This window comes from Momordica charantia (genome assembly GCF_013281855.1).
Source record: "Momordica charantia cultivar OHB3-1 chromosome 4 unlocalized genomic scaffold, Mcharantia_2.0 BLBB01000004.1, whole genome shotgun sequence".
Lineage (NCBI taxonomy): Eukaryota > Viridiplantae > Streptophyta > Magnoliopsida > Cucurbitales > Cucurbitaceae > Momordica > Momordica charantia.
In genome coordinates this window covers 1,034,916-1,059,707 of record NW_028275162.1, presented here as the reverse complement: position 1 = coordinate 1,059,707, position 24,792 = coordinate 1,034,916, and the positions used below count along the sequence as shown (strand labels likewise).

The following is a 24,792-nucleotide window of genomic DNA, read 5'->3' as shown; positions in this document are numbered from 1 at the left end:
CATGCATTTGGAACGGTCCATCTTTCTGGGAGCTACGGAATGGATAATGAATCCGATAAGAATTTCTCATTCAACCATTTGAGGAAAATATCTACATCGTTTTCCAGTTACACGTGGCGGCCACCTGTCTCTGCCATGTCACCATCGTTCTGGGATTGATGGCACTCCTGTAAATTCCAGAATTCAACGCCCACTACACTAATTCAGTCGTACAATTTTTTTTTGTGTGTTAATATAATATTTCATGTCAATTGCCAATTGATTTCGCATCAACTTCCTTTCTATTTTCGTCTGTGTGAGAATTCAGTCTGTTGTGAAGTGTACACACGGGACGGGAAGGAGATGGAGGAGTCTCTGCTGGGTGGAGAAAGTAGCAGTAGCTCCAGCTCTCGGCGTCAGATTCACCATTTGAGATTCAGGCGCCGTTCCGACGCCATCGCTTATGGCTCTGCATATCAAAGAGCAGCTGCTCTCGTGGATCTGGTTAGACCCTTTTGCTGCATTTTCTTTTCGCCCGCGTCTTTTTTTCTTTTCACCGGTGCTGGAAATGAGTGAAGAATGTGATCCTTGTTTGGTTGCTTTACAGTATAGTTGTGTCTCTGAAGTATGGTGGGTTGGGATCTGTTTTGATTCTCTTAATGGAATTTGGTCTCCGGAATCCGAATCTTATGTTTCTTTCTTCGGATTATGAATTTGCGAATGCGAATTTTGACTCAGGGACCCGGAAGTTAGTTCAAAGCAATTTTCGTTATGATTTTGGACTGGAGTGGTTTGGCGGTGGGATTGTCATGGAAATGGTTGTAGTTTTGCATTCAAGATTAGTTTTCCTGTTGCTGAGTCGAGTTACTGTATTCTACTTCTACTCTACTTTTAGCTCGTATATTAAATTCAATCTGACCACAGTTCAAACATATAAATCTCTCCTAAAAAGTCGAATTTCCACCCCATGTCGCTTGAACTCAAAAGTAAGAGAAAAAAAAGTTCTCCCTCTATCTCTCTCCAGTCCTATTTCCAAATTCCCATTATCAACTTTTTTTTTACGAAATCAGTGATTTGACTTTTCTATATTTTTAAAACTCAGCATGGTTTCTAGTTGGCGTCTTTACATCTCATTAATTTAGCTGAGGATACATTCAACTTATTTTTCCTGTTAAACATGCTTGGATTGCTTCGAAATAGATCTTGTGCTTTTGGCTACATATGCTCTATTATTGAGAAACGAATTCCTTTAACTAAATAAATTTTTAATATCTGCTCGAGGACTGATAAATGCTAGAATAGAAACAGAAAAATGGAAGTTTCTCCAAAATGTGGTCCCCTACCTCCACTCTGTTTCTTTGACTCTGTTTTTTTTCACGTTAGTGTCTGTTCTCATCTCTCTTCAATAGGCATGTTCTTATGGCGAGAAATGGTACAAGTTTGAGTAAAATATGTATTAATTAAGCTCAAGGTTGGTGATAACCACTAACTTGGTCTATGAAACAAGGATTCTCTCATGGAGGTTATGGAGAAAGGCATATAGTTTTACTCTGAACCTTTGACCAATGAAACATTTTTGTCATTGCTGATGGAGAATTAATTTTGCAGGCTGAAGATGGTGTTGGTATACCTGAGAAAATCCTTGATCAGTCAAACTTTCAGAATGCAGCAAGGCTCTACTTCATTTTTATTAAATTTGATCTTATTTGGTCCTTAAATTTCTTTGCGCTGGTTGTCATAAATTTCTTGGAGGTTTGTTCTTCCATTTTTTTTTTAAATCTTTTTGTTTTTAGTTGTAAAAGAATATTTTATTAATTTTTGTATATACATAACCATATGCAGAAACCCTTATGGTGCTCCAAATACAAGACTCATTCTTGTAATGATAGGGAGTATTTCTTTCTTGGGCAGTTGCCGTACTTAACAGCTGCCGAATCTCTTATATTTGAGGTAAGAACAACCTAAATACATTCCTTTATTATTATTATTTTATCTTTTTACCGTTACTCCAACCAACTTGGACTTGCTCATGTCAAGGTTTTGTCAGGATATATTATGTGGTACAATTATGTTACTGCATCCTCACAGCAGTTTCAATGCATACATGTCCTTGCAATTTGCACTATAAATTATACCTATGAACGCTTATAAACATAGGCATGGTAGAGAAAACTGAATTATTATATTGGAGGAGGATGAGGTGTTTGATATATTCACAAATATAGAAATTTGCAGGAAAATGCTGCTTGTAGATGCTGTATACTTAGCACTTTAACCAAATGCTTTAATGTAAAATTCAACTGTTGCAGAATCTCACTCATTGAAAGTGCAATGTTTTTAGATAACCTTAGATATAAGTGACTGTGATATTAAATCTCACTACATGTAAAAAGCAGTTAGGTGTATATTTTTTAATTAAGTTTTATGTTTTAATTGATGGAAATGAGTTTTCTTGGTTTGCTTAAATGACAGTCATAAATGGTTCCATGTGCAAGGGATATTAATTTTCCAGTTTATCCATATTTCTAAGAATCACTATGCATGGAGAAACAATCTTGGGAAGTTTTTCAGTCTACTTAAGCTCCCAGTTTCCACTTTGGTCATTGTCTGTTTTATTGAGTTTCTACTTTCTAAATGCAGGTTGTGACTCTCATAGTACTCATGATACACACATTTTTCCCGATTTCGTATGAAGGTCTCCAGCTTTATTGGAAAAATCCCTTGAACAAGTTGAAGGTACTTTCCAGTGTCTCTTTTGTTTGGTAGGTATCAATTGGCATTACAAATGGACTTGACGGCTCTATACTTGGTAGTTGTAGAACTTTAATTTTTTAGTGTTTCGAGTAATATGTCCATAACGGCAACTCCCTTACGCCCTTAATGTCAAAAGTCCATATATAAATAATTTTCTTCTTAAATGGAAATAATCCATACGAGAACTTGAACTTTGCAATAGCGCATGGACAGATGTCTTTTAGCAGAAATGTTAACATTTTGTTGCCTTCACTAAACTATTTAAATAGTTTTTAAGAGACTAAAAAGCTTGAGTAGAAATGTAAATATTTACTGCCTTCGCTGAAATATTTAGATAGGGTTGAACATTACAATCATAGTCACATTGCCGTAATGGTAAAATGGTGGGTTATGATATTTTCTTATCTCATCACTCACACATTTGGTTTATAGTGCGCTTCATCTTATTATTATAATCATGGCTATATATTTCTCTTGCCCTCGGTTATAGGTAGTTTTATAAATTCTTTTGAACGAGCAAGTCAGCGTACTAAATTACTAATAATTGGAATCTCTTCCTTATGAAATTGCTAATACCCCCATGGGGTTTCGGTGACCAGATGTTGTGATTTTTAATAAATTAATTCTAAGTCTTTGTTTTTCAGGTCATTTGCACAATAATTTTGGTTGCCGATTTACTCATTTATACTCTATATTTGTCCCCGGTGGCCTTTGATTATCTTCCATTCAGAGTTGCACCATATATTCGAGTTGTCTTTTTCATCATGAATATTAGGTATTTCTTAACAGGACTCTTATTTCACTTGTCATTTTTTATGTGAACCACATCGTGTTCCTTAAAGATATTTGTAGCATCTAATCCAAAGGAAGGTATTTCATATACTCTCGTATAAGCTAGTAATTTAATTTCTGGAAACAAGTTTATACTGCTTTCTGGCAAATGATTGTTTGAAGTGCTAATTTTATTACCTCCATGCCTCAAACTAACATAGGAAACTGGGGAGGTGGGAGAGTGGGGAAGTGAGGAAGCGCTTTCAAAAGACTTTAACTTCTTCCACCATACCATGATTTATACCGATGTATTTCAGTCAACACTTGTCATGGGATAAGTAATTGACTGAGACTAGCTGGATTACTATTACTCACTTTTGATGTATAGTGGGAAACAATAACTCAGATTTCCATAATTTTTTTTATTTTTTTAAAAAATTTAGAACAAAATTGCACAGCAACATATGGAAATCATGCCTTATCATTTGTTTGTCATCCTACATGCTCACCTGCACTAGCACTTCATATAATGCATTATGCATGAACCTACTAAGTGCCATTGTTAAGCTTTGGCTGCAACCAAAACATATTACCTGAGTTGGCCAAGATTGTTACTGATCGCCCAATTCCAGCCCGTTTGGCATGTTAACATGGACTAGTTAGTTTATACTTCATATTAATTGGCAGGTAATCATCCTAGGAGTAAGTAAGCATTTTACGGTATGAATACATTTAGGAAATTTCAGAGAAGGGAGCTTCCTACATTTCATTTGAAGATAAAATTTCTGTGTAACATCAATGTTTTTTCGTTAATGGGTCTCTTGATATTAGAAATGTATGTTTTAACCTGTTCTGATACTTGGAGTGCTTAATCAAAGAATACCACAGAAGGGTAATGGACTCCCACCCAACCCGAAAACACGGACACACACAAAAAGAAAAAGAATAAGAAAAAGACATAAATAAAGAAAACAACCATCAACAATACTCTCTCATTCTACTGATTCAAGAAAGTACGCTTGAGGATATGTATTAGTGGCCAAAGGTTAAGATTTGATGTTCAGTAGCCTAATATTCTAGCTTTATCAATTGCTTATGAAAAAGTAAATGCAATATCTATTCTGATATGGACTTATCTCTTCCCTCTATATCTGATAGTTGTTTCTTGTTGGTGGGTGTCCATCCTATTTACGATATAGTTCTTTACTTTTGAACCACTACAACAAATTTAATCATTTCATTTGGTTCTTAGGCATCTACGGGAGAGCATCATCATCCTGGCCGGGATGCTTGGCACATACTTGAATGTCTTGGTTCGTGCATAATTTTTGCATCTCTCTTAGAGTTCATATTTTGTTGCGGTAGAATTTATAATACACCTACATGACATCAAAACTTCCTCCTTTACTCAAAAAGTTGATAAACTATGAGTCTAAGACTACATTATTGTATTTATGTTATTATTATAGCAATTTACAACTCTTACTATATTGCCACTTCTCTTGCTTTTCTTAATTGCAGGCTCTAGGGTTTTTGTTTCTTCTGTTTTCCAGCTGGTTGGCGTATGTTATTTTTGAGGATACACAGCAAGGAAAAATAGTATTTACTTCTTTTGGAACCACATTATATCAAATGTTTATTCTGTTCACCACATCCAACAGTCCAGATGTTTGGATACCTGCCTACAAGTAAGTGGGTGATTTAGAATGATCAAAATACTGTTCGTCGCTTTTGAGCATTCAATTTCATCCATAACATAGCACAAGACCACAAGTTTACCATATTTCTAGAGTAAAAAATCACTTGATTTTGATAGAATTCATGACCTTGAGATGTTAAATGTTACCCTGGAGGTTACATGATTTATTTATTAATTATGTGGCATGAAGTATCATTGTTATTAATTGATCAATCAAATGTAAAAGAATTATATTGATGACATTCTTGAAATTATTAATTGAAGAATGTGGACAAAAATGTTAAAAGACGTTTCTCCAACATTCAAAAGTTAACATTACATTGACTTATATTGTCCTTTACAGGGCATCGCGTTGGTATTGCCTGTTTTTTGTTCTTTACGTGCTGTTGGGAGTTTACTTCGTTACAAACTTAATTCTTGCTGTTGTGTACGATAGCTTTAAAAGTCAGGTAAATGCTACTGCATCATGCACTTCCACCAGTGCACATAGTAATCTATGGCTTCAGGTGGCATTACTTTTCAGTTTTGTCTGCCTGTTTATTGCTTCGTCCATAGTTCCCATTTTTTTTTAAAATGCTTCATCCATTGTTCATCAACAAGCATTTATTTGCTTTCTTCCTTATTCTTGATAAGGATCCGAAAGCTCACTTTTTTATTTTTTGACTTAGCTTGCTAAACAAATTTCTGAGATGGATCGCTCGAGGAAAAGTACATTGGCCAAAGCATTTAATCTTATGGATATTAATGTAAGTATGGTTTTCACTTACCATCTTGCTCGGGTCTTTTTGAAGGTTTAATTGGGTGGCTTGTAGATTCTATTTCTATTTGCTTGTTCCAGTTGTTCAGTTTTTATCTTTCTGGTTGATTCTTGTTTTCTTGTTTGTGTACTAGACATTTGTTTTTATCTTGAAACTTTTCTCTTAATGAACTTTCTATCAGATATATAAATTTGTGTTGAGATCAGTGGGGTTTTTTTTTCTCTCCTTTTATTCTAATAATAAGATGGATTGAGATACATGGGGCTTGTAACTACAGATAAATGGCTGCAAAATGATAGCATTAGTTCTGAGCAAGTGAACATAGCTATTATTATCCAAAGTTAGATATGAACAGTGCTTCTTATTCTTTTTCATTGGGCATCTAATAATAAAATTAAATTCAGGTGAGAAAACTCGGTAGATAATTTTACAGAAGGTAGATCTGTATGGAGATAACTAATTCCCGTTGTTGGAAGAAAATAGTAATATATCCCTTTTATGATATGTAAATGGAACTGTACGGGCTTCCTAAGTACCTATTTGAGTTAATCTGAAAAGATTGTGATTATTTGATAACATCTAAGCTCATAAAGTTCATTTTTGAAGTGGACTGGTATCATGATGTCTAACTTAGTTAGGTAGTGTGACTTTAGATTAGAGAATGGAGGACTTAGTAAAAAATCCTCTTTGATGCTGTGTTGCTATTTGTTTTTCATTTTTCTCTGTGCTGTGTAGATCATCATTACCCTTATATCTGTAATCTGTAAAAATGCCACTAAGAATTTGACTAATTGGATCTTACTTGCATCCGCTCCCCTTCCACATCTCTACTTTCAAAACACTTGGTATATTGGAGATTGCATCTATTGTTGGTCTATAAAAATTCTTGTACGTGGTCATTCAACATTGCTTGTTTGTGTATAAAGGTTGTGCTGAGAAGTTGATGTCCTCAGTGTCATAATTCTGCTTATTAAAATATTTCATACTTGGACTTTTAGTTATAGTCTCTGTCCCTCTTCTAATTATTTCTTGACTATACTAACGTGGTAAATATGGTCTTCGTTAGTTTACGATGTTGTGTTTTCTTTAAAAGTTCATGGTCAGGAAAATCTACTGCATGTTGATTACCTTCTCATGCCTTTACAGAACGTGGGGTATATCAATAAAGACCAGTGCCTTACACTTCTTGAAGAACTTAACAGATACAGGTTTTTCTTCCTTCTCTACCTCTCTGTAGGTTTATCTTGTTAGTTTTAAATTTGTTACATGGAAGTCAGGAATAGTAACAAAGGTGCCTGTTGAAAAACTAACGATCCTTCACAGTGGTGTCCAATGTATCTACAAAGCTTATAATTCTTTCTGTTGGTTTTTGTTTTCTTCTTCTGATCTAATTCCTGCTGCAATTGTTATTCTTGCTTCTTATGATCACATTTCAAAATCTTACGTGATGAGAACTGGTGGGTAACATCTTATTCTTGCAGATAAAGCGTGGAAGTAGACAGTAAATAAAAAGGCATACATTACAGAGTTTTATCTTTTACATGTTCATGAGTCAAAATGACCCATCCAGTTAGGAAGATAAGTTGCAGGTGCATGTATGTGATTGCTTGAATTCTTCTCAGGTGTCACTGCATTGCACAAGAAGAATACAAGGATTCTTATGATTTTTTCCCTTTCAATTGGTCGGTGCCTTCACCATCTTCCATGTAATTAGAAGAAAATGCCACTTCGGGAAATAAATTGAAGTTATATTTTGGCTTTTGAAGACCTAATATATGGCCCACGGCATTCTTATATCTAGGATTGGAACTCCCGTTTTTCTTTCTGTGTTCTTCCTTTGACAGTCTCACTAGCGTGTTCTTGTCTACATCCTCAATGATTTCCTTTGCCAGACTTTCTTGGATAAGAACGAGCCCATGTCATCAGCTATTTCTTTATTTTACATATTTCTAATTTAAATGCATTTAAGAATGTGGTGCACATGAAAATAACCTTTTCTGTGTGCCTTTAGTTTTTCATATGTTCCCAAAGGGACACTTTCGCCTCAAGCTTTTATTCGTAGTTTCTGTTTTATGTTCTTCTAGTATTTGAATTTTTCTGAATTTGAAATGAGACACCATGTCAACATGTTTTCTTATATACTGTTCTCTTACCATGAGAGAGAATATTCTTAAAAGTTCATGATGCTGGCTTCTATTTGATTTATTAATTTTTTAAAAATAAGTCGTTGAAGAAAACAATGCTGAGCTAGAATTGAGGAGCTAGGAAGGAAGGTGATGCTGAAACCACTACTTTACTTCCTCGACAATTCCCTCATAGGAACTGTCGCTGGAAAGAATGAAAACTTCAGTTTATAATTTGTTCTGTTATTGAAGACATCTTAGTTTTTTCTATTGTTTGTTGACTGGTCTTACATTATCAAGATTGTTATGTTTATGCACAGAACTTTGCCAAAAATATCAAGGGATGATTATGAGTTAATATTTGATGAGCTGGATGATAGTCATGATTTTAAGGTACATTTCTTCCTTAGATTTGTTTAAAAAGTATATAATTTTTCTGATTTTCGTTCTCAACATAACTTATGTTCATCTACACCCTTGTAAGTGATCGTATTAGATGAGGGTGGTAGTTATAATTTTAAGGCATATTAGTTACCGGAATATGTGAAATATACTGCTACCGGACCTTGAATGAAAATTTTTTTCTTTATTATTTTAATTCTCTAACAAGAAACAAAAACTTTTTCTCATATGGTAAAAAGTTACATTCAAAAAACCTATTTCTTAAAGGAGCTTACAAAAAGGCTCCCATAGAAAAAAAAAAGGAAAGAAAAAGAAAGGTCCAATATTAAGGTTATGTACAAATGGAGAACAGCTATTAAAAAAAAAAGGATGTGGAACTACACCGAGAACAATTAATTCTACATGTAGGAAACCTATGCCCAAAAGGAGCTTACAAAAAGGCTCCCAATTAAAATATACTGAACGATTATATTTTCAGTCATGCATAGAGGAGCATAATTTTGAATTTAAAAAGAATGTTTTATTTCTGTCCTTTAATTTTATTTGAACTTCTTTCTCATATGTAGATAAATATCAATGAGTTTGATGACCTCTGCAATGCTATAGCTTTGAAGTTCCAGAAAGAGGACATTGTAAGTCTTCATAGTTTTACCCTATAATTTTAATAAATTACCCAGGAGTGAACAGAATGAATGAGGAAGGGCTTATTTTTCTTATCTGAAACTATCATGATTGCAGCCTTCTTGGTTTGAAGGGTATCCCTGGATCTACCATTCATCTTTATCAGAAAAGTTGAAAACATTTGTGCGAAGCCCCACATTTGGATATGTTGTATCCTTCATCCTCATACTGAACCTGGTTGCTGTTATTATTGAAACAACAGTAAGGCTGAAGCTTAAATTATAATTTTATTTATGTAATTAACTTCTCTTGGCAATCTATAATGAATGGAAAATTATTTGATCTTGCAAACATAGTATTTATTATCTTTTGTAATTTACGTTGCACTTGTACCATGGAGACTATGATCCACAGATTTTGTCTAAATTATAGAAATTGTCTAAATTATAGAAATTAACTTTTTCAGCTTTAGCTTTTTTTTTTCTTACACAATTAATTGTCGGATTCTGAATTATGTCTATTAAGTGATGACCTGAGTTGTCCGTTTTGATGTTTGTTGAAATTATTTTGAGAGAATCAATAGCAGCCATGTTCAATTTATTAATCTGACATTTATTTTTTACTTCAAAAAAATTCACTGCAGCATATGAGATGTGTAACTTCTGCTATTCTTGTTGCAGCTCGATATTGAAAATAATGTTGGTCAGAAAGCATGGCAAGAACTCGAGTTTGTATTTGGTAAGGTCTTGATAAGGAGATATATTATTCTCCAGATAGTTACATAATAGGTTCCAAATATGTGCACGTCTCTTATTATTAAGTACGAAATTCTTGTTCTATTTCTACCTTTTCGAAAATTTGATAATGGTTATTTTGCTTTTAAGTACATGTGTCATTTCTAGATTGGACAAAATAATGCGACATATCATCTAAAGGGAATCAACTCCAAGAAAAATTAAACAAAATCTTTATTTATTATCCAAAAGTATTATACAAAATACTATCCTCTATAACATAGGATGCTAACCCACTAAGGAACAGTCAATTACTAACGAAGCAACCAACAAACAAACTAATCCGGTCCAGCAAACAACTAACAATTAACAAACTCTAATCCAGTGCAGCCAACAACTAACAATTAACAAAATTGAAGTATTACATGATTAAAAGAGAACTAATAATTTCCATACTCTCTCAGAAAATGATAATATTTAGTTATTGAAAGGTAAAAATCACATATTCTGGATGAAATGAATTATTCTATGCATTAAAATGCTCTCTGGGCTATGTAGCTAAGCACTGGATGCTCAATGGTTGTTCATCATTCTGCAGCATTATAGTAACGTTGTCTATTATAAATATCGGTTCATTATGCGAGCAACTTCTTTACTGAGTAGTTTGATCTGCAGGTGTTTACCTACCTTTCTATTGTCACCATAAATATTACATGCGATGTGAATAAATTATGTGATTGATTGTTACTATGGTTATCTTTTATATTGTTTAAGACAATCTATTTCTTTTTTGCCAATAGGTTGGTTATATGTAGTTGAAATGGCTCTAAAAATCTATTCCTTTGGATTTTTTAATTATTGGAGAGATGGCCAAAATCAGTTTGATTTCCTGATCACCTGGATTATAGGTAAGTACTATGAACCTTCATCTGTGTGTGAGCCTGCATGTGTGTGGGGGGTTTAAAATTCTTGGTTTTTCATTGTGTATTATTATTTTATAATCAATAATTTTGGTATTATTTTTATTTTGACAGTGATTGGAGAAACTCTAACTTTTGTGGCACCCAGTGGGCTAACTTTTCTTTCAAATGGAGAATGGTAAGAATAATTTTGTCCATTCTACTTCGACCAAAATATTGTTTATTTTTCCATAAATATAGTCTCTTAAGGTCCTTTTCCTTATGGAATGTGTGAAAAAAATTGTGACTCTTTTTAGAGTAGAGAACATATCTATCGAGTTAATGATATTGGCTTTCCCTTGTATTTTCCTGCCTTGCTTTTGAATGATGCTCTTATAAGTTGTTACCTAAAAGTTCTGTATTTTGGTTTACAATTTCAGTAGTTGAATGATATCGGTGGAGGTGGATGAGAGAGATTGAACATGATGGGAGTTTTGGACTTATTTTATTATAAACCTTGTCAAAAAATTACAAAGTACTTGAGTGGTAGAGCCGGACTAAATCTTCATGAAGATGACGATTTTGAAACTTACAGTATTGGGCTAACTTTTTAATCAATAGGAAGATTAAAACTTGGCCTTATGGTATATAGACCAACTCTACATGATAGATTGATTCCTTGATTTGGACTCCTATTCTAAATTCATACCCATATGTTGGTTAAAATTTTTTGGGAGACTTGTGTTTGCGTGTGTTTTCCAGTAAGCCTTGAATTGAGATAGGGGTTTCCTTTATAGCAATGCGAGGAGGGTGTCTTAGATTTCTAAATGATATGCCTAATTTGGGGTACACGGATCATTAACCTTTTCATGGATTTAACTATTTTATAACAAGAGATAACATTTTGTGGATAATTGAAAAATTACAACTTTTTAAAGAGAGAGAAAAAAAACTCCTTTTAGGAGCAAAATTGATGATCCCAATCGAATTATGGATTTAACTACTGATATCGAGAATTCATAAAATTAATATATTTAGATTTTAAACACCATGAGTTGGTTTGTGAAACAAGTGCATATTGTAAAATGCAAATATTTTTGAAGTTAATGAGTTTGACTATGGTGGTCACCTAGATAGTAGATATTCTACAAGTTTTTTGATGCCAAATGATTAGGGTTGAATGGTTGTTCTATAAGATTGGTTGAGGTGCATATCAGCTAGTACAAACATCCACAAATCATAATTAAAAAAGATCATAATAAAAGAATATTTAGTTTTTACCAAAGAAAACGGTTGAACTAGAATTATATTATTGTTTTACTGTAAATTTCATTCTTGGTATTATTGATTATGTAGTCCACATTTCTAGCAACAAGTTTTAGACCCACTCTTTCTTTGTTTTTTGTTTTGTGTGAGGGCAGAGTGGTGGGATCTGTTTATTGAGGTTGACTTCTTTTGAAAATGATAAAGTATGTATGAATTAACTAGGTATATTCGTAGCAACTAATACCTGTCTATCTAACATGAATTAAGATTCTCCTTCATTGTATTGGTAACATAGACTCTGTACTATAGGCAGAATGTTTCTACAAATGACTGTAAAGTATAAACTAATAAGAGGGCATGTTGTTAGCAATGGGTTTCACATGTGACATGTCTATCCTGTCTCGTTATTTAGGCTTCGTTTGATAACTTTTTTCGTTTTTTATTTTCCGTTTTAAAAACTAAGCTTACTAATACTACTTCCACTTATGTGTTTCTTTGTTTTATTATCTACCTTTTAAAAACATCTTCAAAATCTAGGCTTAACTTTCAACTAAAAAAAGTAGTTTTCAAAAAACTTAGTTTATGTTTTTGAACTTTGTAAGAATTTAAATGTGTTTTTAAGGAATGTGAAAAATATATCGAGGGAATTATGAGAAATCAAACAAGTTTTTTAAAAACAGAAATTCAAAAACAAAGTGTATCAAACGAGGTCTTAATATTTAATTTCCTTAGTTGCGGAGATTGACATTATAGAAGTGATAGCATTGAATTTTACATTGCATTTACTTAGCTTGATTACAATCAAGCCTGATACTTTTTCTTCTAATCTATAGTATGTAATTCTTATTTAATCTCATTACAAAGGAACATTTATATTTTCTTTCTCTTCTTTGACACAGGATTCGCTACCTTCTGATAGCAAGAATGTTACGTCTGATAAGGCTCTTAATGCATGTCCAGCAATATCGAGCATTTCTTGCAACCTTCTTAACCCTCATCCCTAGTTTGATGCCATATCTAGGAACCATTTTCTGCGTTCTCTGTCTTTATTGCACTCTTGGTGTGCAGGTATGAGTCGATCTATATGATCTATAAATTATAATAGTATAATGATAAATCTGATGAGGTACATCTTTATTAGCTTTTCTTTATGTTCTAAATTGCATCTTGCTGTAACATATAAACTAATTTAGGTCTTTGTAAATTTTGCAGACCATAAACTTTAATCCTAAGTTTTGTATTATGTTTTCAGATTTGTATTAACATATTTTTTACTATTTACAATTAATTCTCGGGAAGGGTTTTGTTTTCTTCTCAATATCTCCTTGTAATTGTATCTTTTATATGTTGGTTGGTCATTCAAATTCTTTAGATTTGTAACTACTTGCTGTGCATGTTTCTAGTCATCATAGTCTAACGTGGTTGCACATCTTTCCTCCTTGGATCCTTTTGCTTTGTCTTCAATAAAATCCTCTTTTCTTTTCTCTCATTCATTTTTAGGTCTTTGGAGGACTTGTTAATGCTGGAAATGCCACTTTGTATGAGACTGATCTGGATGATAATGAGTATCCTTGGAAGTTTGTTTGAGTTGTTGGCTGGTAATACTTCTGAGTACTTTGATAGTAGATTCTGATTTTTTATGGCCTCTAACAGTGAGTTTGACATACCTTCCAATTTAATCACTTTTTAAAAAATGTTTTTCTTAAAACACTTTTTATAAAAATAGCTTTAATTAAAATAGTTGTGTGTTTGGTTACATTTTCGTACAAGTAATTTTAATCCTTAGTTTATTGTATTATATCTAAAAGTGATTCTACAAACGTTAAATTACCATAAAATGATTTTTGATCAATCATTTTAAAATCACTTTCTGGATAATGAACTTTTAAAGTGATTCAAAAAATGATTATAAATCAATTTGATTATTTCAAAAGTTATTTTTATTTGTTACCAAACAATCTACATTCAATAAAAATACTTTTTTGCCCTCCAAAATCACTTAAGGAGTTAATCCAAACACATTCTAAGTAGGAATCCATTGTGGCTGCAGCCTGTAGGAGTATGTCTTTGGAAAGTTAATGCAGACACTCTTTTAACTGTTTTCTTTATTGTCCCTGTGTAAAGCTTTTTCTGTTTAACTTTCCTTCACTGAATCAGTTACCTACTTTTTAATTTCAACGACTATCCTAATGGGATGGTGACACTCTTCAATTTACTAGTTATGGGAAACTGGCAAGCATGGATGCAGGTACCTTCTTTTATATAATTTTTCTTATTATTTCCGACTCCTTTAAACATAAAGCGATATTATATCTATCTATTCCCTTCTGGGGTATGGTTATGTGCCATCTAAAAATGAAGTTGAAATCTTTAGATATATGTTGTCTTTTTCATTTCATAAGAAACCAAGCTGTCAGAGAAATGAAAAAGTATACATGAGCATAAAAAAAAGCCCGATAAATGTATACACCTAAATAAAGGGGCTCCAATCCAAAAGAACACACCCTAACTGAAGTACCAAAAAAAAAAAAAAGACAAAGAAAGAAAAAGAAAAAAGTGTTACGTACACCCTCTCTTTAGATATATGTTATATGCAATAGTTAGCATGGCTATCAAATTTTTTAGGCAAAAACAAATCCCACCCACAAGCAAGCTATGGTCCCTAACGGAAGCTACATGTATACAAGTTCTATTACAAAAATGTGTTAGTTGGTCGCAAGATGTAGAAATTTTTGTTTGAAGGGATAATGGATGTGAGAGCTATTTAAATATGATTTGGAGGTGAAAATGTTGAAATAATTTCCTTTTCGTTGGATGCTAAAAGGTTGGAACGATTTGTTTATCTTCAGTGTATGGTTACCAGATGTTGCAAGTTCTAGCCATTGGGTTGGAAGACTCAAGTTGGCCATGCTTATTCAGTCCATTGAAGTTAGATTTAGTCGCTCAATATCATTGGTGTACCTGAGATGTTTGAGGGTTAATAAATCTTTAAAATGGTCCAGATACTTTCCTATTTTAGTGTTACTCTGTAGCCTGTTTAAAGAGTGTTTGATCGACATCTCTGTTTTGGTGTTGTGAACATTGGTAAAACCAAGAAATCATGTCATGCAGCTTCAAGAGAACATTATGAACTGTATTTGATAGGTCTTGGCTAAAAGAATTTCATTGATCTAGGAAAACAATACAACTAGGAGTTTCCATAAGACTTCTGACTCTCATGTACGAAATTCATCTAGGATATTCTTCACTCTTACACCCCCCTTTTATTCTATCTTGATTGCATCAGCTAATTCACTCCCTCCAATCCCCAATCATCGACTAACTCATCCAATCTAAGAACTATAGAGTTCCTTGGATTTCTCTTAATTTGGACTCTGAACCCTACTCCTCCTTGGTCTTTTATAAGCAATATGAATCAGGGGCACATCCTGTTATGAACGTGTTACTTCATTCTTTTTCCCAAGGGATGCCATATTATTGTCGTAGTAATTATTTTCTGAAATTGAGTCATATAATGAACTAATATTTAGTAATGTCTTTAAGGGGCAATCTGTGGATACTGTTTGGGACCTTGTACGGTTTAATCCTTCTTTGCGGGGTTCGGTCTCTAAGGCCTTTTGTAATTATCAGTTAGGTGTTATTCTTTTGGATTGGAGCTCTTTTATTTAATGGGCGTCCTCTTCTTGGGCTGTTTTTTTGTATGCCCTTCTTGTTCATCTTTTCATTTTTCTGAATGAAAGAGTGGTTTCTTATAAAAAAAAAAATATCTTGACGTGTCTATTGAATAATGAGTGATTTTGGTATTTGGTTCAGTATGAAGGATAAAAACTAAAAGAAATTAAGCTTATTCTTGGAACACAAATTCAAACGAGAGAAGGGTACTATAATATCACACTTTTACTTCAGGGAAATCAGATGTCTAAAATTCCTGTTTATTCTATTATTCGTTATCTTTTTCATCTTTTCTTTGGCTTTAAAGATTTCTGTATTATTTTATGGCTACAAGATTAAGATGGCTGCTTTACGCTTGTAAGACAGCCATGCAGCATACAAAGTAGTATTCATATGTACTCTAGCCTCATAAACTGAGTTTGGATTTCGCAGGACGCCCGATCCCTGTATTTCGAGTCATTATTTTCATTTTCCCTGATTTATACCTAAAACTTTTCTTTACCATTTCTGGAATTTGTTGCTGAATATAAATTTATCTTCCAGAGCTACAAGGAGTTGACAGGAAGCATTTGGACCCTCGTTTATTTTATCAGTTTCTACCTAATAACCGTTTTGCTGCTCTTGAATTTGGTAAGTTTCTTTAGTGTTTTATGCAATGCTTTTACCTTGTCGATGTGGTGGCTGCAAATAAATGGACTTCTTGTCCTGAGAAATGCTTCATAATAAATAAATTGAATCTGATTTCACCAGGCCTTTTTCCCCTTTAAGATTAGAAGCTATATTGTTTTCTTTTAGTTGACACAATACTTTTGTAACCAACAAGCAAGATCATATTGTTGGAAATGAATGTTAATGTTGAACTTGAAACAAATAGAGCGTTCACGTACCTTTTCTTTTCTTTTTTCTTTAATGAGAGAATTCAAAATAACCTTTTTTAATTGGTAATTACTTAATGGTTTAATGCACTCACTGGTAAATGGTGAGTGACATGATTGTTAGTTAATTAGATAAGTTTCCAGTGTTACTCGTCAATGGAACTCCGTTCTTTTATGCTGAGTGCATGCTAAGCATATCATAACATGTAGCGAAGTTAAAAGTACTTATAATATTGTGATATGATTCAGGTGGTAGCTTTTGTCTTGGAAGCATTCTTTGCTGAATTGGATATTGAATCTTCAGAAAATGGCGAAGAACAGGATCAGGTCAGTATCTTCTGATCCTTAAGAAAGATGGATATTGACATATTTTGAACTTCAACTGAAAGTAGAAAGGGAGACCTCATGCGAACTAATGATTTATATTAACTCTTATAATGATTTCAAAAAAGGGTATGTGGAGTTAGAGATGTATGCTGTTTTTCAGATTGATATTACTGAAGTTCTATTCTAGCAATCGGTCATAAATTTTGGGGGAGAAGATTTACTGAATTTCTCTCTCTCCTCTCTCTCCCTCATTTTTATCTATTCTTTCTTTCGAGGAGAGTAATAGACTTGAGAATTGAGTACTAGTTAACAATATGTAAATCCGACTAACTGTGCAAATGAATTTATATCTTTTCTGTGGTTCAGGATGGAGATAATAGAAAGGATCGTCGACGTTTTGTTGGGTACGACAATTAACTAGTTTTAATATATATCCATCCTCTCCTGTTGTCTTCAAATGTTGACGTGACCAACTTTTGTGGTTTGTTTCAGCACTAAAACTCGGAGCCGCAAAGTTGACATTCTTCTCCATCATATGTTGAGTGCAGAATTGGATAAAAAGGATTCTGGATCCTCATAGTCCTGTTTCTTTTCCAGGTTAGTGGCTAATTTTTTTCTCCAGTTAAGGGCCAACCTTCATTTCCAAATAACTTGATTAGTTGAAAGCTGCATATCCTTCCTTTGGTTTGATATTTTGACTACATTTGCCCATTTGCCAGATATATAACGAGAGTTAAGAATATAGACTCATTTGCCAGAATCCATCTCTCATACTTTTTTTGATCTCGCACTCCGGACACTTCATTTTGTCCATATATCTTTATCTGCTGCTAAATGCTAACCGATTTGATCATTTGGTAATATTGTTGTTAATAAAAAAATGTGGAGCGACATGCTGATACTCCAAAAACCCCCAAACAACGACAAAAAAAAAAAAAAAAAGGAGAGTAGAAACAAAATATCACTGCGCTTAAGGAACCAATAGCACCAAAGAATGCGAACTTACTCCATGAGAACAAAAAAACTCTTATTTAATTGTAAATGTTCCCTAGGTAACCAGCACATGCAGACACTCACCATATATTTGTGTGCCTGTGTAAACAGTCTGCAGATAAGGAATCTTTCATCAAATGAAGCTCTGATATTTGTTCGTTTTCTTCCTGCTCGTGTATAATACTCCCAGATCCCAGTTTCAGTTTCGTCCATTCCTGTGATGGAGAGAATCCCAAATAAACCAGAAAAAGAGCGTATGTACATGGTCCTTGTACATCATAGTTGCTGTAATCCTGATGGGAGTGGAAAGTTTTTGAAGGGGGAAACTTTGAAGATGGGCTGTCTGCATTGAACCTTAATGTTGTGTATTATCTGAATTGTGTAGTACATTTAGGTGACTTTCCAAAGTTTGATTTACTCGACCTCCTTTAAAAGAGAGAACTAAGCTATATACTCTGGTAGTTTGATTTTTGTTGGATAACTGTAGTCTCTTGCATATGCCAATATTGATTTTTTAAACTATGGAGTCCATTGTTTACCACTCCATTCACAAGGTACGAGACGTTTGCTGGTAATAAAATAATGTGATGTTTGTGGAATCGAGCATCTCTACTTTTGTAATGGGTCATTTTATTTAAATTCACACACATGTTGGATTACTATTGTTTATTATATGGTCTGTAATTGATTGAATTGAAGAATTTACAGGCGCCTCTAATAGAGTGCTAGGGGGTCCAATCGACGAATAACTTCTAAAGTGGAGATATTTCCTCATATAAAATTTTTATGGATGATGACAGATCGTGGGGGTCGAAGCTAGAGAGAGAAAGATTTATATGTTTATCTGTGAAGTCAAATTATGTGGTTTTTTGTTTCTTATCAAGAGAACTCCCTCCTTGATTCTGAAAGAAGGCATCTGCCACGTTCTGCTTCCTTATTTATATTCCCTCCCCGGGCAAAGGTAAGCAGAAAACCAGAAACCAGATGCTCTCTGAGAAAGAGAGAGAGAAATGAGGAGCATGAAAGGAGAGGTGTTACTGAACCTGCCCGCAGAGAAAGCATGGCAGATGTACAGAGACAACGATGTGGTCAGTAAAATCAATCCTGAGCTGCTTTCTCGAGCTGAATATGTTCACGGAGATGGTGGTCCTGGTACTCTCAGGCTTTTCAAGCTTGGCCCAGGTATCTCTCTCTCTCTCACTCTAAAAATTCCTTGTTTCGATATCTTGTCCTGCCTACTTAGTACTTATAGAAACCTGTAATCTTCTTATTGTACCACTACCCCATGAGTCCATGACTAATGGGGCAGTTGTGAGCGAAAGGTAAGAGCCACAGTCTCAGTCTTTGCCATGAATCTGTACCTGAATTCTTAGTCTTTGTTGAACAATCCCTGAATGCAGAGAAGAGAAAAGAGACATTTTTCTCTGTTCTTTGTTGTCTCTCTCTTGTGCATGGGGAAGTATATTGTCCATTCCGTATTGGGTTAAAAAAAGGTGTTGTGATTATGATGATGACACGTGCAGCTGTGAGAGGCTACGTGGAAGAATCAGTGGAGAAGATAGAGAAGGTGGAGACAGGTAGATCAGTGAGCTACGACGTGGTGGGAGGAGAGCTGAGGAAGATGTACAATCCCTACAAAGTGACCTTCACATTCACTCCAGTGGAGGGCAAAGAGAAGGAAATGTGTGTTGCGCAGTGGAAAGCTGAATACGAGCCACTCACTCCCACAATTCCTCCGCCGGAGAAGGCAAGGGATGCTGCCTTGCAATTTCTCCAGTGCTTTGACAAGTTTCAGCTCAGCTACTAGCCAAACTCAAAACACCTTTTGAATTTCTATGTATGAAAATAACAATGGAGAGGAATGAATGGATATATAGAGCAGTGTATGAACTCTCTGTGTCTCCTCTCCTGTGAAAAACCAGTTGGAGTTGTCAGTTCAGTTGAGTGTTATCTGTGAATTTAATGTATTGTATGTAAATCCAATGGTGAAGTCAAGAAGAATGTCATGTTATTTTATGTGGGTTGGCTTTTCTGAACCAAGCTATTTTATATTTTTCACATATATTAGTATTTGCAAGATAAAATATCATTTCTACCAGTAAAAGAGTATTGTAGTTTCCATCAGCAATGACATTGTTCAAAGCTAAATATGCCCAAAAAAAAAAAAGAAAAAAAAAAGGAAATAGAAGTTGCTGATGGGTCACCTAAATCTTGTTCATTTGTTGCACAAAATGTTGGTTTTATTTTCATACATGATTTGTTATTTAAGATTTAGAACCTTATTCATCTATATTATTTGACTTCCAGATTTTGTCAGCATTTTGTGATTTGTTCTAAAAATAGAAATCCTCCTGTTCCTATTTCTAGTGTAAAGTTCATATCCCCTTTAGAAAAAAGGGAAAGGGATCATTTTCTATTTATTTGAAATTTCCGCTATCGTAATCGATTGCATGTCCATTCTTTCAACATCATGGTATTACTTTTTGAGAAGATAGATTGTATAACATTGCAAATCTAACCTATTAAAAAAAAGTTAATATTGAAAATGAGCATAAAGAACGTATGTGTATATTAAATCGATGTCACGTGGTTTATGCTGTAATTTATTTTTTCTAAATTTTATTATCCAAAATCGATACCATATGGCTTACATTGTACTAGATTCTAAAAATTCAATATTCTTTTAATTTCATTTTTTTTTGTTCATATCGAATATATTAATCCTTTATTCCCCCGACAATTGTAAATTTATTTACATTAAACGACTCTATTTAAATCACCAATTAACCATATTCAACATCAATCAAACATAAGATAATTTTTCTTCATTTTCACAAGTTCACTCCAAAGTTTGTGGTGCATTTGTTTCTTTAAATTTACATTTACCACCACTATTTTTACTTCATCGACACATCATTCACAACGTGAACGTGATCTCTCAAATCCAAACTCAGCGTCCGTATAAAATTTAAAGCCTTTGAACAAAAATCATTGGATTTAGGGTTACCAAAAGAAAACCGATTCCAAATTTTGGCGCCACAACATTGGCGCCAAGAGAACAGTTCCCGCCAATTTCCTTCCCTCATCTCCGCCCTCTATATAACCCTAAAAGCTCATCATCAGTTTCCATCGGATTCCAACTCTATTTTCCGGTCAATTCTTCGGAAGTTTCTCTCTTCGTTTCCTGAATTCTCCGTCGAATTCTCTACCATGGTGGTTGCCCTAGGCCCCGGCAAGTTCTACGGCAGCAGCCTTCCCCGTCCCCGCTACTACACCGACGTCAAGCTCAACGACGAGCGTGTCGATCCTCCGACGCCGGTTCTCGATCCGCTCCTCTTGTGGGCGAACGAGGCTCACTGGTCAATGGGCGGCCTCAGCTTCAATCGCTTGAGGCTTCAGGGTCGAATCGAAGGCAACATCGACAAGCTCCGAGTAGAGCGTGAGAAGATTGCTAAGAAGAAGAAAAAAGCAGAGAAGGACTCTGCTTCCAAGAGATCTGATCTGGATGCCGGAGCCGACGTGGTTCGCCGGTTGGGCAAGTCGAAGTCTGTGTCTCCACCGCCGGCGCCGATTGCTACGAAGAGACGGCGATTAATTGCTTTGTTTGACGATGAGGATGATGATGGCGGCGAGTACAAGGAAGAGATCGGAGTCGTGAAGAGGAGGTTGGTGAAGAAGCTGGGAGACGATTTCGATCGGGTGGCTGCGGAGAGTAAGAGGAATCAATTGAAATATTCGAGGGACAGAATTTCACCGGTCGATGGGATCGGTGAATCTGTAATGAAGATCGTCGAGGAAATTAACGGAGCAGATACCGAGGGTAAGAAGATGAACAGCGAAAGAAAGGGGAAGAATGTCGGAAAATCGGAGTCGGGTTCTGTCTCTCGGACTAGAACTTCTCCAAGATTGGCCAATAAGCGTGGATCAAATTGATTTGGTAAAGGAGTACGGTGTAGGCTATTAATTTCTGGTTTTCTTTTACCTTTTTTTTCCTTTTCAAAAGTGGCCAAATTCTGTAATATTGTTGAATTCTTCGTCTGGCTATGGAAATATGAAAATGGAATGTGGATTCTGCAATTTGAAGGTCTAAATAATCTCTGCGTACGATCCAAGATGAAAAAAGAACACCAGTAAAAACACAAATCATCTCTTGGATGAAGAAATTTTCAGTAGGTTGCCCAATTATTTTTTCTTCACAAGAAGAGCCAAATAACCCCAAAGATTTAACCCCTTTTCAGCCTATGTTTGTTCTAATCAAAACCCTCTATTCGCATCTTAGGGAAATAAAAAAAGTCCATTGCTTTTGAGTGTAAACATGGAGAAAGAACCCTAACTGAAACTCAACGGTACTGCACATAAGGTGTTTGAAAGAATGCCGCCAAACCATCTGATAGATCTTCAAAACCCATTCTGTTTTCTCAAAGATCTCACTTTCAGAATGTCTCTCTGTTACTACAAGCATTCTAGCCTCAATTTCCTTAGCTTTATAAAACAAATTAACTGTTCTTAGTCAGGAAAGTTTGTTCCTTGACAGAAAATACAATGATATCTAGTTTTTACAATTCATTGAATTCTCTCACTATTCTCCTGGATCTAGTCAAACAGTACAGCGATGCTCATTAGAACACAATTTCAGACCACTCTTTCCAACCAATTAGTTTCAGATTTACCTGTATTCCATCCATTACAAAAAAGACAAGTGTAAATTTGCAGTTGGGAAGCATTTGAGGAGATGAACTTGACGCCAAAAAAGTGAAGAACAAGTGGTAATCTACATAAACCCAACAATCCTACAGTTACAAGGAAGAGGTAAACCAGAAAAACCCCTATGAAACAAATTTCCCAAATCCAGAACACCAGATAACATTGCTTCAGCTACACAGAAATTTCAGATATACCCATTAGATCCAAAACCCCAAACTGTTCCTCAATCCTCCCCCAACCAAAATTAGCCATCAAAAGTGAGGCAATTAAGCAACTTTTTAACTGTCATTAGTCTTCCTAAAGAGCGCAAAGTAACCCAGAAGAGCACAAACAGCAGCCACCACATTCCCTTCCTTCAACAAAATCCTGAGCACAACCCCAAAAATCTCTCTGGTGATCTTCCTCCCCTCCACCACCAGCGCCCTCCGCGGCTTCCCAAAGAAGTAAAGCAAGACGACGATGGTGATCCAAGTGACGAGCGTGGCCGGAACCATCACCGCCAGAGCAGCCACCATGGAAAGAACCCCAAAAACTGCCCCAAGAAGCAGAGATGCGTAAATCGCAGGCCACCCAAATGAAGCAGAAGAAACCCCCACTTGGGATTTGTACCAAGAGAGTATGGAAGCGAGGAAATTCCAAGAAGAAGACAAAATAAGGGCATAAACCAGAACAAAAAGACATACCCATGTCCTTCTTTTGCTCATAACTCTCATAAACAGCGAGTAAAATGGAGGTGGGGCTGTTTCTGGGTCTTCTTCCTTGTTGTCTGCCATTGGAATCAGCTTGATTTCCAAATATGTAAGCTGTGTTTCTGGGCAGTCTGCTCTGCGTTTCTTCCTCTTTCGGTGTTAAAGGGCAGCGAGAAGGTGAAAAAGCAGATGCATTTGCTAGCGATGGTGAAGGTAAAGAAGCTCAAACTCCACGCTCCCTTCTGCTGCGGTGTCGCCAACTTTCCAATGGGTTCATTCCAATGGGTTTTGTGATTGGAACGTGTAGTACACGAGCCAAGAGAAGAACTGGTGGGTGAAATTTAATAGCTGAACCCAAGGGATTGTCCCGAATGACAGTTTGGCTTTAGGCTCTACTTTCAGCTTTTGTAATTTTGTGACCTTCTTTCACCTCCTCTAAATGAAACTAATTATATTTTTTTGGTTAAATTATATATTTTTTTTCTTTTTTTCATAATAAATTGCGGACGAAAGATTTAACTTCCAACTTTCTACAAGATAACAATGTATCTTAATTGTGGAATTTTATTCATGTTAACTTGTTAAATTAGAAGGTTAATTTATGAGTTTCATGTCTATGTCTAAATGGGTTCCTCAATTTTTAATGCTTTATTTATTTCAAAGAAAGAAAGAAAAAACTTATAAATGTGTATTGAGTCTCTTGACTTTAAAAATATCTTATAAATCATTGAATTTTTTATTTTGTATCTAATAAGTCACTAATATGTTCGATATTTTTAGAATTAATGGGTTTTGAATTTTAAATTTATGTCGATTGGGTCAATAATCTATTACATACATTATTAAAAGCTTAAGGAACTATTAGACATAAATTTGAAAGTCTTGAGACATTTTAGATGAAAGTTTTAGAGACATGTTATTTCATAGACATGTTAGACACAGACATAAAAAGATTCACTACCTAAACTTGTAATTCAACCCAATCTTTTTTCCATTTTTATATTTAATTTAATTGTATTGATACATACAAATGACAACTATTCAAAGCCACCTCAATAATTAATTAGTTTAGGCAAATCTTAGTGGGATAAGACACTTATTACCATTCTAAAGGTTGATGTTTCAATTTTCACCCATAATTATTGAACTCAATTAATTAGTTCAAAGAGTTTTATAAGAAAAAGAAGAATTGGGTGATTTAGGAGTTTATCTCACAAATGACAAATGGATACCTTGGTTGAGAACGAGGATTAATATTGATGTTTATTTACGTTTAACAAGATTTTGTTAGCACAATAGATATGGGTACCTTCGTTTATGATGTTTATTAACCTTCAATTTCAAAGGGAAGAGTTAATGAGACTGAAGCTTTAACAATATACGAGTCTTCAAAGTAGGGTTGACTCGAGTTTGTTTAAGATTTTAAGGGTAAAATCAAAATGAGAATCATTTTGACTTCTTCATAGATTAGGGAACTTCCAATGGATGAAGAATCTGGCTATTGGATTTTTCTTTCACAAGTTGGT

The 24,792-nt window shown here is 34.6% G+C and overlaps 4 protein-coding genes across 7 annotated transcripts; 3 read left to right on the top strand and 1 right to left on the bottom strand.

Annotated features, from left to right (window-relative positions):
• The first annotated feature begins 20 nt into the window (after nucleotides 1-20).
• TPC1 (two-pore channel 1) lies at nucleotides 21-18,472 on the top strand. 4 transcript variants are annotated; one of them, XM_022292176.2, is made up of 25 exons: nucleotides 21-169; nucleotides 308-483; nucleotides 1,588-1,731; nucleotides 1,822-1,929; nucleotides 2,620-2,715; nucleotides 3,378-3,508; nucleotides 4,757-4,817; nucleotides 5,026-5,192; nucleotides 5,547-5,652; nucleotides 5,872-5,949; nucleotides 7,108-7,169; nucleotides 8,405-8,477; nucleotides 9,053-9,118; nucleotides 9,225-9,368; nucleotides 9,788-9,845; nucleotides 10,642-10,749; nucleotides 10,876-10,939; nucleotides 12,906-13,074; nucleotides 13,507-13,571; nucleotides 14,164-14,254; nucleotides 16,222-16,308; nucleotides 16,803-16,880; nucleotides 17,247-17,284; nucleotides 17,373-17,477; nucleotides 17,985-18,472. In XM_022292176.2, exons 2-24 carry the CDS (start codon nucleotides 343-345, stop codon nucleotides 17,458-17,460), a joined length of 2,223 nt encoding a protein of 740 aa, XP_022147868.1. In that variant the 5' UTR covers nucleotides 21-169; nucleotides 308-342; the 3' UTR covers nucleotides 17,461-17,477; nucleotides 17,985-18,472. The 4 variants fall into 4 exon arrangements, with proteins under 4 accessions (XP_022147868.1, XP_087978676.1, XP_022147869.1 ...); XM_088122550.1 differs by having other exon boundaries at nucleotides 29-169; nucleotides 320-483; XM_022292177.2 differs by lacking the exon at nucleotides 21-169 and having other exon boundaries at nucleotides 238-483; nucleotides 18,064-18,472.
• A 138-nt stretch (nucleotides 18,473-18,610) lies between these two features.
• Nucleotides 18,611-19,889, top strand: LOC111016704 (MLP-like protein 423). Its single transcript, XM_022292178.2, has 2 exons — nucleotides 18,611-19,055; nucleotides 19,397-19,889. Exons 1-2 carry the CDS (start codon nucleotides 18,884-18,886, stop codon nucleotides 19,678-19,680), a joined length of 456 nt encoding a protein of 151 aa, XP_022147870.1. The 5' UTR covers nucleotides 18,611-18,883; the 3' UTR covers nucleotides 19,681-19,889.
• A 1,030-nt stretch (nucleotides 19,890-20,919) lies between these two features.
• LOC111016810 (microtubule-associated protein) lies at nucleotides 20,920-21,950 on the top strand. Its single transcript, XM_022292330.2, has one exon. It carries the CDS (start codon nucleotides 21,084-21,086, stop codon nucleotides 21,804-21,806), a length of 723 nt encoding a protein of 240 aa, XP_022148022.1. The 5' UTR covers nucleotides 20,920-21,083; the 3' UTR covers nucleotides 21,807-21,950.
• Nucleotides 21,951-22,626: 676 nt separating this feature from the next.
• LOC111016811 (uncharacterized) lies at nucleotides 22,627-23,602 on the bottom strand. The gene has a single exon (XM_022292331.2). It carries the CDS (start codon nucleotides 23,348-23,350, stop codon nucleotides 22,856-22,858), a length of 495 nt encoding a protein of 164 aa, XP_022148023.1. The 5' UTR covers nucleotides 23,351-23,602; the 3' UTR covers nucleotides 22,627-22,855.
• Nucleotides 23,603-24,792: the final 1,190 nt, after the last annotated feature.

What these genes read in the sequence shown, in the direction of transcription:
- LOC111016811 (XM_022292331.2), bottom strand. Translation starts at nt 23,350, where the DNA reads ATGGCAGACAACAAGGAAGAAGACCCAGAAACAGCCCCACCTCCATTT.
- LOC111016810 (XM_022292330.2), top strand. Translation starts at nt 21,084, where the DNA reads ATGGTGGTTGCCCTAGGCCCCGGCAAGTTCTACGGCAGCAGCCTTCCC.
- TPC1 (XM_022292176.2), top strand. Translation starts at nt 343, where the DNA reads ATGGAGGAGTCTCTGCTGGGTGGAGAAAGTAGCAGTAGCTCCAGCTCT. An exon ending in TTTTTCATCATGAATATTAG is followed by an intron (nt 3,509 to 4,756) that starts GTATTTCTTAAC and finishes TTTGGTTCTTAG; the next exon opens with GCATCTACGGGAGAGCATCA. An exon ending in AGTTCCAGAAAGAGGACATT is followed by an intron (nt 9,119 to 9,224) that starts GTAAGTCTTCAT and finishes TCATGATTGCAG; the next exon opens with CCTTCTTGGTTTGAAGGGTA.
- LOC111016704 (XM_022292178.2), top strand. Translation starts at nt 18,884, where the DNA reads ATGAGGAGCATGAAAGGAGAGGTGTTACTGAACCTGCCCGCAGAGAAA. An exon ending in GCTTTTCAAGCTTGGCCCAG is followed by an intron (nt 19,056 to 19,396) that starts GTATCTCTCTCT and finishes TGACACGTGCAG; the next exon opens with CTGTGAGAGGCTACGTGGAA.